Below are 12,487 nucleotides of genomic sequence, written 5' to 3'. Positions count from 1 at the left end.
TCTCCCACCTCTTGCCTTTCCCTCACCCCAACCCTTCCTTCACATATCCCCATTTACCTTCCCAAAATAATAGATCATGCCACTTCCCCACTGGCTTCCCAGGGTCTGGAGGATAAGGTCCAGATTTGGCAGGCAAGGCCCATGGCATATGGACACATCCCTTTCCAATCTCATCACCTCCAAAATTCCATTAAGCACTGTCACATTGAACTACTTCCAGTTTCCCAGCCCTGCCCCACCATGTTCCACCTCTAGGCCTCTGCTTAAATCAATAAAGCCATACAACTGGCCCATTCGTTCCACTTGTCCTGATCCCCAACCAATGAAAATTCCCCCATTCCTCAGGACCTATCTCACAGGCCATCTCTTTTAGGAAGCCTTCTCTAATCTCTTTCCTAAGGAATCCATCACTCCCTAAGCTGTTCATCCTGTGAATTTGGACTTCATTAGTTCTTAATAGAAAGGCTTGCCTGTCTTGTACCTCAGTACGGCAGGTATGAATCCCATCCTCAAGTGTAGGAGTGTACACAAAATAGCACATTTCCTTAATTGCGATAAATGACTTTCATTTCACCTTCCCTCATGCTCCCCTGCTGGGATGCTTCAAGTTTTGAGGTCTCACATGTACTACAAGCATGGTGGAAGGCCCTACAGTGACAGGGAACAGTAACCTGTTTGAGTGGTTTCTCAAGTCTGGGGCTCTTGATCACTTCCCTGCTACAGCTGGGACTTGGGACTGACTCTTACAGTGGGAGCCAGAGCCGTTTCTTTCCCATTGCCTGGAAGGAGAAACACAGCCCTGGCTGTCCCAGACCCCGAGACTTTTCTCTGCCTCCTGTCAGGACTCTCCACTCTCCACTTCCTGCCCTCCTAATGCTGCCTCTTCCCTCAAGTTCCATCCTCTTCTTTGTTCTTTCACAAGAGATTTTTATAGCCCATTAAACCCAAACTTTAATCCCCAGCAACAGAAAAACTAGCACGCTCCTAATAGGAAGGAAGCATTTAATCTTCAAACTCTCCCCAGAGGTCAGGAGAATATTCCCATTCTGTCCTTCTAGCACTACTAGAAAAAAAGAAAAAGCGAAACAGTTAAATTTCCACCAAGTCGCCCAATGCACTGGCCTTCACGCAGTAGGTGCTCAATAAAAGTTTTCTGATTGTACTAGCCTCTCATTTCAACATCTTTGCCTGGATGTTTTTGCTACGAAACCTCCGACCCCTCGCTAAGGACAAGCTGGAAAAAACGAAAGACTACAAGTCCCAGGCTGCCTTGCGGGTGGCGTCGCGCGCCGCGAGGCCCTGCGAGGAGACGTGGCAGAGCGCGGCGCGTCCGTACCGGACCGGAAAGCCCAGGGAGGTGGCACTGGCGTGAGGGTCGGAGCCATGGCGGCCAGGACGGCGGGTGGGGGGCGCTGGGAGGTGGTGAAGAGGGGGCGGCGGCCAGGGGCCGGAGGCAGTGGTAGAGGCGGCGGAGGGGACCGCCGGGCGCTCGGGGAGGCGAACGGAGTGTGGAAATACGACCTGACCCGTGAGTACCCACCGGCCCGCCGCCAGCGCCGTCGCCCGGCCCCAGGCCTGCCCCTCCAGGGTGGTAGCGAGCAGCTGCCCGAGCCCAGAGGGTCAGGGCACCCCCCAGCTTCTCGAGGCGCCAGCTCTACCCGCTGATCAGCTCCTCCCCGTTCAGCTGCGCTACCCTCGTGGTGTGTCTTTGAGCCTCACAAGAGGTAGACAGCGGCAGGGAGGTTGCTGTCCTCGCCTCGCAGATGAGTAAACTGAGGCCCAGTGAAGTTAGATGCCTTGCCCAGGATGACATGTCAGAGAGGACTAGGATTCCGGCCTTCGGACGCTCAGCTCACTGCACGCACACCCTACCAGCTGTCCCCGGGCCCTAGCCTGGCCTCTCTGGGCAGGTGTCTAAGAGCTGGGCAGAGGCATCCTGGTTCATTATACACGGCGCCCCCTCCTTAAGTAACCAGCAGGAATGGGGGCGGACAGGAGGCCCAGCAGTAGGAGAAATGACCCACCATACACTCCCGACACCCACCAAGTATTATTCTAAGTGGTGCCTGTTTCCTCAAAGTCTCCTGGAGGAGTGGAGAAAGCTTGCCACTTGTTGATTATAGAGTTGTCACATCTGAACCAGGAGGAACTAAGGTAGAACCAAAATGGAAAAATCCTGACCTCCCAGACCTGTAGCCACTCACCGAAGACCCCTCCACTAGTTCTCACACACTCTGATTTACTAGTAAAGAAATGCCTCCTATCTGTGAAAGAGCCCGTGAACTCAAGAGCTGTGATGACTGAAAGAAGCAATCAGGAGGGCTACCTGCTCTGCTCCTTAAGCAGGACAGCAAGAAAGGGCTTTGAGGCAGGCTTCTCCCTGGAGTTGAATTAGGTGATAGTGTGGGGGCCAGGACTGCTGTTCCTGTGAGGCCCTCATGACTCAGTGATGGCCCCCTTTCTCTGCCTATCCTTACCCCAGCTCCAATCCAGACGACAAGCACCCTTTATGAGCGGGGCTTTGAGAGAATCATGAAGCGGCAGAATAAGGAGCAGGTTCCACCCCCTGCTGTGGAGCCTAAGAAACCAGGGAACAAGAAGCAGACTAAGAAGGTGGCAACTGTCACCAACCAAAACCAGAAGCAGGGCCGCTTCCGCAGCCTGGAGGAGGCACTGAAAGCTGTGAGTGGGCCTGGAATTTAGGTGGGGAGAGAAGGAGGACTTGAGGTGTAGAGAAGATGAAAAGAGTGGGAGGGCGACGGGCAGCTCAGACCTGTGGAATTTGGAACACTATTGGTTGAGAGGCGTTCAGGAAAGGATGGAAACCCCAAGGAATAGAACGTTTGCACTTAGGATAGGTAGGAAATAAGTTCACAGGGAAACACAGATTAATGAGAGGAGAGTCTTGAAAACCCAGGGGAAGCAGGGAGGGGTTAGAGAAACTGGTTCCTTGCCCCATGGGAGATCTGATCTTTCACTTCCTGCCTTGTCTTCTGTGTTTCTCCTTGAGCATGTGAAGGGACTAAGAGTATTGGGCCTTGAGATCAGCAGTTTTAGCTGTCTTCTTCTATATTTTCTAAAGATCTGGATGCAACAGAATTGTGGCAGTCCACAAAGTACCTAGGTTTAAAAGCAGAAACCCATGGTACTTCCTACCACCACCTAGTTCAATCATTTTCCCACCTCTACCCTCTTTCCCTACACTCACCCACAACTCACCATGAGGGGCCTGTGTCCTTGGCAGCTGGACGTGGCAGCTCTGCAGAAGGAACTAGACAAGAGCCAGAGCATGTTCTCTGGGAACCCGTTGGTGTGGTTGAAGGACCTGGCCAGCTATCTCAACTACAAGCTCCAAGCACCTCTAAGTGAACCCACACTAAGCCAGCATACTCACGGTTAGTTTTCCCAATTCCTTCAAGCTCAGATAAGTTCAAGAAAATTCTGAAAGGGCTGTGTGTAAGCACATTGCTTACTAACAGAGCCCAATGCCGGCCACTGTCCTGTTTATGGGAGTGATTTGAGCTGTTCTCAAATCACAGCTGTGAAAGTTTCTGGTCTTCCTTGGGCTAGGGAGGGTGCCAGCCTCAGAGCAGGGACCTCTGCCTCCACTCACTGTTCTCAGGGAGAGCACCAGCACTCTCAGAGCTGGCAGAGGCTTCTGGTCCTAGCACTTATGTGGAGGCCTATGGCCCCAGATTATCCCTACAGCCTGGTGAGCCGGGAGCTGCGTGGGATCATCCGAGGGCTACTGGCGAAGGCACCGGGGTCTCTGGAGCTCTTTTTTGACCACTGTCTGTTCACCATGCTGCAAGAGCTAGATAAGACACCAGGTAAAAGAGGCCCATCAGGGGAGAGCCCAGCCCCGTCTTGGGAGCCCACTCCCTTTTTCCTGCTTCCAGAGTGGCTGGGTGGTGCTGTTTCCAGCAGAGAACTGTGCTAATTCCAATACTCTTTTGGAAAGGGGGGAGGAGGTTAGGCCTCTCTGGGCCTGAGTTCTGGGCTCACAGCTGCCAGGAGGGAGATTTTGGGTTTGGGATGCTGAGCAGTGTATATAGTTCTGAGAATATGTGTTTCTCAAGGAGAGTCACTGCACGGTTACCGCATCTGTATCCAGGCCATTCTGCAAGACAAGCCTAGGATTGCCACCATGAACCTGGGCAAGGTGAGCTCAGGGTGGTGGTGGGGACACCAGGCATCTAGGACTGGGGAAGCTGGGCTGAATCTACACTGTTGGACCCAGTTAAGGGATAGTGGAAGACTCTATAAGACCAGGAATAATAGCTAACGCTATTAGTGCTTCCTGTGTTTCTGCTTTGTGTGTATGTGAGGCAGGTACTACCTTTATTTCCATTTCACGGATGAGAAGATTGAGCCACAGAGGGGTTCAGCAGCTTTCCTAGGGTCAGTGAACTAATAAGTGGCAAGTATGGGTGAAGGCCACAGTCTGGTTCCAGAGCCATGCTCTGAATCACTATGCCCCTCTACTGTAGTGCTCCACTGTCCCTCAACCTGTCCCTCCTCTCCCAGTTGACATCTCTCTTCCTGTCTGGCTTTGGGAGTGCTCCTAGTGCTTTGCCCTATCCCAACCTGCCTCTCCCACCCGTTTTCTCAGTTCCTGGAACTTCTGAGGTCCCACCAGAGCCGCCCAGCAAAGTGTCTGACCATCATGTGGGCCCTGGGTCAAGCAGGTTTTGCCAACCTCACTGAGGGACTAAAAGGTAACGAGGAAGTAAAGAAGAACGAGGAATGGTCTTGGAGCCAGTAAGCTCCTCTTTAATGTCCCGGGAGGTCCAAGCCTGAGGCTTCCTGCCTGACCTTTGTCTCCGCAGTGTGGCTGGGAATCATGCTGCCTGTGCTGGGCATCAAGTCTCTGTCTCCCTTTGCCATTGCATACCTGGATCGGCTGCTCCTGTGAGTAATGGGGAGGACAACAAGGGGAAGGCCCAGGGTGTCTACAAGTGACTGTTTCAGCAAAATGGGATGCTGTGATCCTGGTCTCCATAGATATGAGGAAAACCAGGACCACTCCTCCCAACTCAGAATGTGGTGATAAGGAAGGAAAGGGAGGGAGCCGTTCAGAGGTGGGGATGAGTTAGTGTTTATGTCCTTTTTCCTAGAGGTTGGTCTTAGCTAGGATCATGCCTGGGTGGTGGTCCCCAACAAACCTGTATCTTCCCCCATAGGATGCACCCCAACCTCACCAAGGGCTTTGGCATGATTGGCCCCAAGGACTTCTTCCCTCTTCTGGACTTTGCCTATATGCCAAACAACTCCCTGACACCCAGGTATGGCTGTCCTGGGGCACACCTGCTGTGAGGGATCCCAGGGGAGGGTTAGGAACAGGCAATATATTCCTGCCCCTTCTCCTCCAGCCACCCTGGATCTGAGGTTATTAACCTGCAAGTTCAAGGGAATAGTGAACCCCCTGAAATTATATGGACCCTTGAGTTGGTTGGCATATGGGCATTTTCCTGGGGAGAGGATCCATTGCTTTTGGCAGATTTTCCAAGGAGTCTCTGAGTCTGAAAAGATTCAGAGCCATTACAAGGCCCTTATTGGTTACCCGCATCGGGCAGGGCGTGGACTCTGAGGCAGGCAAATGGGACACAGCACACGCCTCCATTTAGAGCCTGTGCCTGGCTCTCCTCCCCACCCCCACCACAGCCTGCAGGAGCAGCTGTGTCAGCTCTACCCCCGACTGAAGGTGCTGGCATTTGGGGCGAAGCCGGAATCCACCCTGCATACCTACTTCCCCTCCTTCCTGTCCAGAGCCACCCCTAGCTGCCCTCCTGAGATGAAGAAAGAGGTGAGGAAGTGGTGTGAGGCTCCTTTTTCCTTTCCAGGGGTCTGCTGCAGAGGTCCCTATCTGCTGACAAAGGCCCTGCCTTCAGGGAACCTGTTTCTTGGGCACCCTTAGCTCACTCCTGGCAGCCCACACCCTCATGCTCTACTCTCAAAAGAACAGAGCTGAAGGGAGAGCACGTTCAGGTCTGGCCGGTCTCTGATGTCCTGCCCCTTGCAGACGAGTGATCTTCGAGCTCAACTTGTAGCTTGGGAGCCCCATCCCCTGCCTTTACAGCCCCTCAGAGATTTCTGGGGTCTGGGCATGATTTCTCCACCCTTTAGGGTGGATGTGTTGCCTGGGTGGTCTCATTGAGGGGAGGGATTACTTCTCACTACTCGCCCCCTCCACCAGCCCTGTGCCCTAGCGGTCTCTCCCTTCTGTACCCTGTGCAGCTCCTGAGCAGCCTAACTGAGTGCCTGACGGTGGACTCCCTCAGTGCCAGTGTCTGGAGGCAGCTGTACCCCAAGCACCTGTCACAATCCAGGCAGGTCGGGGTGGAGGGTCACCTCCCTCTAATTCACACAGAGAAGCCTTGCTTCATGCTTCCCAGCCTGTCCCTGTCTTACAAGCACAAGGGGAACATTTGTCACTGTTGTTTGGGCTCATGCCTCTCAAGTTGAGTGGGAATGTTGCTTGGTGGCCTCTAGGAAGCTGCTCCTTTTGCTGGGGGTTTGGGGGTGGGGGGACAGCGTGGAGAGTCTTTCAGCCTGAAGGAGCTGGCAGCCTAATGGAGGACAGGAGGATGAGAAGGGCCAAGTGGGCCCCTGACTGGAAGAGGTTGTGCTTTCCCCACAGCCTGCTGCTGGAGCACTTGCTCAGGTCCTGGGAGCAGATTCCCAAGAAGGTGAGGAGCTGGGAGGACATGGCAGGCTGACTCTTGTCTGGCTGGGTTCTGGGTTCGTACCCCTCAGTGACTGTCCCTTTTCCCTGAGAAGGGGATCTGTTAGTGCATTTGGCATGGAAAATGAAGCAGGACAAAGACTCTGGGTTCCCTCAGGCCACATCTTATGTTCTCAACCCAGACCTTTCTTATCCTATAGACACGGAAGTCTTTGCAAGAAACCATTCAGTCTTTCAAACTTGCCAACCAGGACCTGCTGAGGAAGGGTAGCTCTAACAACCAGGATGTCGTCACCTGTGATGCAGCCTGCAAGGTGCCAGCGCTCAGCTCTCCCCAACCCACACACTATTCTGCATCTCTATCTCAGCACACCCTGGGTTGGGCCTTTATCACCTCTCGCTGGAGCCCCCGCTATCTCTGGGGTAATGTAAGGGCTTGATCCTCTCTCTGGAAGGCCTAGCTTGAGGCCTGCCTTAGGAGGCAAGGACCAGCCCCTCCCTTCTGACCACTGCTTCCTACCCCCTCTCCTCCTAGACTCTGTTGCAGGAAGCACGGGGCTGCCGGCTGCCCTGGACACGGCTACTCCTGTTGGTGTTGGTCTTTGCTGTAGGTTTTCTGTGCCACGACTTCCGGTCACACAGCTCTTTCCAGGGTAAGCAGGGATAGGCAGGCAAGGAAAATGGCATGGCGGTGGGGCACAGAGCCAGGTGTAGCACCCCACCCCCAATACGCACAGCTCTGCCCTGATGCTGCAGAACGAACACTTCTCAGACAGATTTTTTCTGTCCACAGCTATGACATTACTACTTGAGATTGGTCTAGTGCTTTGCAGTATAGAAATACTTGTATGTTCATGGTCTCATTTGAGTAGGTGTTACCTCCTTTTTAACTCCTGAGGAAATCGAGGCTCAGGAAGATTTCTCAGTTAGCTTAAGGTCACAACGGGTAAGTGGAAGGGCAGACTCTCAAACCCAAGGCTTCCTGACGTCTGGCTGCCAGTCCACCTGGCTGCACCATTCCTGCTCACCTGGCGCGGCAGGAGAAGTGAGCCTGGAGCTGGCTCTGAGGCCCTGTGAGCACCCTCACTCCTGCCCCATCCCTAACCGGGCCTGCTCTGGGGCCTGTAGTGTCTGTTTCCCCAGTCCCTGCCCGCCTCACCTCACAGCTCACCAGAGGCCCCCTTTACTTAGCCTCCCTTTCTGGCCGGTTGCTTCAGTCATCTGGTTTCTTGCCTGCTGGCCAACAAGCATGTGCCAAGATCTACTCCTACAGCTTGGAAGGCTACAGGTGAGTACCCGCCAGGGAGAGGAGAGGGGAGGTGGGAGACAGAGGGCTTGGTTGTTCAGGGTAGTGACAGCATTGACAGTCAGTGGGAAGTGATTGTGGTTTTCCTTTCCCAAGGCCTCCCTTCCCCCAGCTATTCTTGGGGAGCCAAGCTGCCTGAGGAAACTCAGAGCCTTCCTTTCTCCCTTCTATCTTCTACAGCTGGCTAGAGGAGACACTGCCAGCCTGGGGCTCCCACCTGCTGACCGTGGTGAGGCCCAGCTTGCAGTTGGCCTGGGACCACACCAATGCCACAGTCAGCTTTCTTTCTGCCCACTCTGCCTCCCACCTTGCCTGGTTTGGTGACAGCCTCACCAGCATCTCCCAGAGGGTAAGCCAGAGACATGGAGGTCAAAGAAAGGCTGGACTCACGAGGAGCTAAATTCTTGGGAAGGTGCAACTCCACGTGGACTGGGTCCTCAGGGCCAGGATACATTCCCTGGACCTTCTAACCTGCTCCGTTCTCCATGATCCTGCTACAGATCCAGCTCCCTGATGCCCTGAACCAGCTGCTCCATTCTCTGAGGGAGCTGCTCTTGCTTCTCTACCAGAACATGCTGCTGCCGTTGTGGCACATGCTGCTTGAGGCCCTGGCCTGGGCCCAGGAGCACTGCCACAAGGCGTGCAGGTGAGACCCTCACTCAGGGCTCCTGCAGGAGCCCCAGTGGCCCCACACCCTTTCTCCAGGGGCAAGTCTCCCTTGTTCAGTCTCTCCCTCTGCCCTGCCCCTTGCTCATCCCTTGGTCCCTCCAGGATGAGGTCTGTGGGTCTGAGCTGCAGCCCTGTGACTTGACACAGCTGCACACCACTGCTGTTCAATCCCCACAAATGGTCTGCTTTCCTCTCAGAGGTGAGGTGACCTGGGACTGCGTGAAGACACAGCTCAGTGAGGCTGCCCGCTGGACCTGGCTCTGCCTACAGGACATCACAGTGGCTTTCTTGGACTGGGCACTTGCCATGATATCCCAACAATAGGCCCTGCCTCCCTGGCCATTGGGTTCTGTCTGGGGTAGGCCATCTGAGACTGCTGGGGGGTGGAGGGTAGCAGTTCTGCATGGGGGTCTTTTGTACTTGGTTCCTGAGTTCTGTCTCCTAGGCAAGGGGCCAGTTACCTCTGCCCCACTTCTTCCATCTTTGGAGGCAAGTGAACCCAGAGGTATTTCAACCTCCTACCCACCATTCCACTAACACTTCTCTGCCCTGTTGCACATAGCTCCCAGCCTCTTCCCCTGGGCTGGTAGCCTCTCTCCCCTCTTCTCTTGTCTTCTGCTCTCTACTTCTTTTCATCTCATTCCTGAAGCCCCACACAGCTCATGTCCAAAAAGGTGGGATTCCAGCGAGTGTCTTCTACATTCTGATGAATGATACCTGCTCCCAGACTTAAGCCACAGCAGAAAAAGGAAAGGGACCTCCAGAAGAATCTGGCATCACAGCGGGAAATAGCAGCTTCACCTCTACCCACAACCTGGGGTGCGGCTGTGGACATGGAGAGCTGGGCGGAAATGCCTCTTACCTCACAGTGCCCGACATAGGTCCTTCGAGGCCCCTCGCTGCTTCCTCCATGGGTGGTCCTACTTCCTCACTCTCCATTCCTCTTCAGTGCTTGGAGGCACTGCCTCAAGGTTCGGCTTCTCTCTGCTGCCCACCCCTGCCATCTATCTGGAGAGCAGAGCCCAGGTAGTTGTATGCCTCAGGCCCAGGGAACCTTCCAGCAGCCTGTTGAGACAGGGTTCAGCATGGCTATGCTAGTGGAATATGCATATGCCTACAGGATATGCCTGCTGGTGGAATAAAGGACACAGATTTGATTTCTAGCTTTCCTCTCTGCATTCTCGTTTAGGAATTCCCATAGTTATGGACAGCACAACAAAATATAGGCCACCTGCATGTTCTCCTTTGGCCCCCTGCTCTCCTGTGGGTTGTAGCCACTGGCTATGATTGAGCTTCGACAGGGAAAGCCCACACCCATCATTCTAAAGTTGGGCCTGTTGAAGATTCTACACTCCTCCTCTTGCTCCCCTAATCACATTGTCTCACTTGTCACTGTAATTCATGTCCCAAGATTTGCCTTGATAGCTTGAGTGTTTTATGCTTGGAAAAGCAGGGGAGAGTCTCCTCGGGTTGTTCTTGGCCAGTGATCAGAGGGTATCCTCTTCCTTGCCAGTTTATTAATTGGGTTATTTTATAAGGCAGTGAGTGAAAGATTTGAACTCAAGAGACACGTGAGTCAAGGGTTTATCACCAAAGTCCCTTTTTATTTTTAATTTGAGACTACATAAGTGAGATAGCTGTGCAGGTTTTCATTTCTCACCTCAGGTTTCTTTCCTTGAATGTTTCAAAATATAGGCAGTGCTAGACATGTACCGCCCACTCCATTTCCACGGGCTGGTTTCTGCTTCCCATAAATGCCTGAGATGACCAGCAGTGATCATGGGCAGCTACCACTTTACCTTTCACTTGCTGCCGTGAGATGTTGCCTTGATTTTTCAGTGACAAGATTATAAAGTAGCAAGCATAAAAAATCTTGACACAATGTGAGGTCATGAGGATTATAGCATCTCACATTTTTATTCCCTCTCCTTGTTACAATATGTTACCACTCTGAAATTAAACAGCCTACATTGGGCTCTCCTACTGGCAGTTAGCTATGATCATTTTTCCCAGAAAAATAGAAACCCCACTTGGCAAAGGACCAAAGAGTAGCACTGCTAGGCAGGACTGTCCAAGGGTCCCAAGATGTGCTCCATTTCCTCAATTTTTCCTTGCCAATCAGAAACAAACAGGTTTAATTCTTAAGAATAGTGAATCCTTGTAACTGGCCTGTATTCAAGGCAAGTTGAAGAAAGGGGTGTAGTGTGAGCCTGGGTTGGCAATAGCACAGGACAAATAAAATGACACTCCATCCTACCATGACATTGAGTCCAGCCAAGGCTACTGGACTGAGTTCTTTCAATCTAGCAACTCAGAGGATGCCACTTAAAATTGCTACATTGGTTTCTAATGTGTGTACTATATTTACCTTGTTGGGTTCATGTAATTTCTGACATAAGCCTGGGGTCCGTTTCTCTTCATCAACTTAGGTTAACTGGGGTCTCCACAGCCTCTCACAGGGACATCTTAATTGGCTTTATTTGATAGACACAGTTTTTTGACCCAATATTGGAATTGTTGAGAACTTTTCCTCTATCAGAGCAATAGTCCAACGTTTCATCTACTGTCCATTAAAACTAAACCAGACATCCAGGTGTTTCATTTTTGCAGAACTGCCAACAAACAGGAATCCAGACTGACCCAGTGAGTGAACCAGTGTGGACTAGTAGAGAACACTCTGATGCTGACAGATGGGCAATCACACCATGACTCTTGGTGTTTTTGGAATAACAGAAGTAAACTGACACCTCAGAGTGTCACACCTGGACATTGTAACTGTACTTTTCACACACAGCTGGAGTTCTACAGATAACATGCCATAAAACTGAAGGACAGTTTTGAGTATGGTTATCTCTTACTAATTTTAGTTATTAATTCTTGTATGGACCTGCACATTATATCACATGACTCATTTGAAACACTTCTTACCATCTTCTTAAGTCTGAAAGCACGTTTCTGGATTCCTCTGGTTATTTGTACACAATCTACAACTTCAGCTTTAAAGCCAGGTAGCTGGATGGGTGGCTTGCCTTACTACAGATAGATAATGTTGCTGGGCTCACACCTGTGGCATGCCCGTCCATTTTCAAGTGCTGCCACCCTGATGGTGGAGTGTTTCCCACGGAGGCAGGCATGCCTGCCCTGTCACCCGACTCTATTGCAGAATGACCCAGTTGTCAGTTACACAGAAATTTCAATGGTTGGATGACCTCTGAGTATTTTCATTGTCTTACCGCTCCTAAAGGAGTTTGGATTTAAGCGAACTCCTCCATCCGCCATCCTTTTTCTGTATACTCTTTGTGGTTCTGCCCCCAAAAGGGCTTGAGGGGACTGAGGACCTTGCTTTCCCCTATGTGGTATTTCATTTTTACTGAGCAGTTTCCTTGCCCCAAACTTGAGGTGTGGGAAGGAATTTGGAGGTGGGGGCTGGGGGGCTGTGTGTGGGAGCTTCTACCATTCAGGGTATGAGTGAATATTTACTGAATATTGAATATTCTGCCTATTAATAAAAACACTAAATTCAGACGTGTTGTTGGGTGTGCCCTGGTATAATTTTTTACTATGTTAGCACAGCAGTTATTAATTTTTTAAGAAGAGTTTTAGGTTCACAGCAAAATTGAGCAAAAAGTACACCTTGCCCCTACACTCGCCCAGCCTGCCCTACTGTCAACATCAGTGAACCCACACTGATACATCACTATCACCCAAAGTCCATAGTTTGCATTGATCATACTTTGTATGATTTCAATCTTAAATTTATTCAGACTTGTTTTGTTGCCTAACATGGGCTATCCTGGAGAATGTTTCATGTGTGTTTGGGAAGTATG

At 51.8% G+C, this 12,487-nt stretch overlaps 1 protein-coding gene across 3 annotated transcripts; it reads left to right on the top strand.

Annotated features, from left to right (window-relative positions):
* Positions 1-1,348: 1,348 nt before the first annotated feature.
* TMEM214 (transmembrane protein 214) lies at positions 1,349-12,183 on the top strand. Of its 3 annotated transcripts, XM_046661512.1 has the most exons (18): positions 1,349-1,528; positions 2,483-2,682; positions 3,245-3,395; positions 3,696-3,830; positions 4,080-4,162; positions 4,613-4,718; positions 4,830-4,911; positions 5,184-5,285; positions 5,665-5,806; positions 6,238-6,329; positions 6,641-6,689; positions 6,886-6,999; positions 7,221-7,338; positions 7,877-7,973; positions 8,172-8,340; positions 8,492-8,637; positions 8,858-9,018; positions 11,271-12,183. In XM_046661512.1, exons 1-17 carry the CDS (start codon positions 1,384-1,386, stop codon positions 8,982-8,984), a joined length of 2,058 nt encoding a protein of 685 aa, XP_046517468.1. In that variant the 5' UTR covers positions 1,349-1,383; the 3' UTR covers positions 8,985-9,018; positions 11,271-12,183. The 3 variants fall into 3 exon arrangements, with proteins under 3 accessions (XP_046517468.1, XP_046517467.1, XP_046517469.1); XM_046661511.1 differs by having other exon boundaries at positions 8,858-12,183; XM_046661513.1 differs by lacking the exon at positions 2,483-2,682 and having other exon boundaries at positions 1,398-1,528; positions 8,858-12,183.
* The last annotated feature ends 304 nt before the right edge of the window (positions 12,184-12,487 follow it).

This window comes from Equus quagga, chromosome 5, assembly GCF_021613505.1.
Source record: "Equus quagga isolate Etosha38 chromosome 5, UCLA_HA_Equagga_1.0, whole genome shotgun sequence".
Taxonomy (NCBI): domain Eukaryota; kingdom Metazoa; phylum Chordata; class Mammalia; order Perissodactyla; family Equidae; genus Equus; species Equus quagga.
The sequence above is the reverse complement of the archived record's forward strand: the minus strand, read 5'-3'. Positions and strand labels throughout refer to the sequence as shown.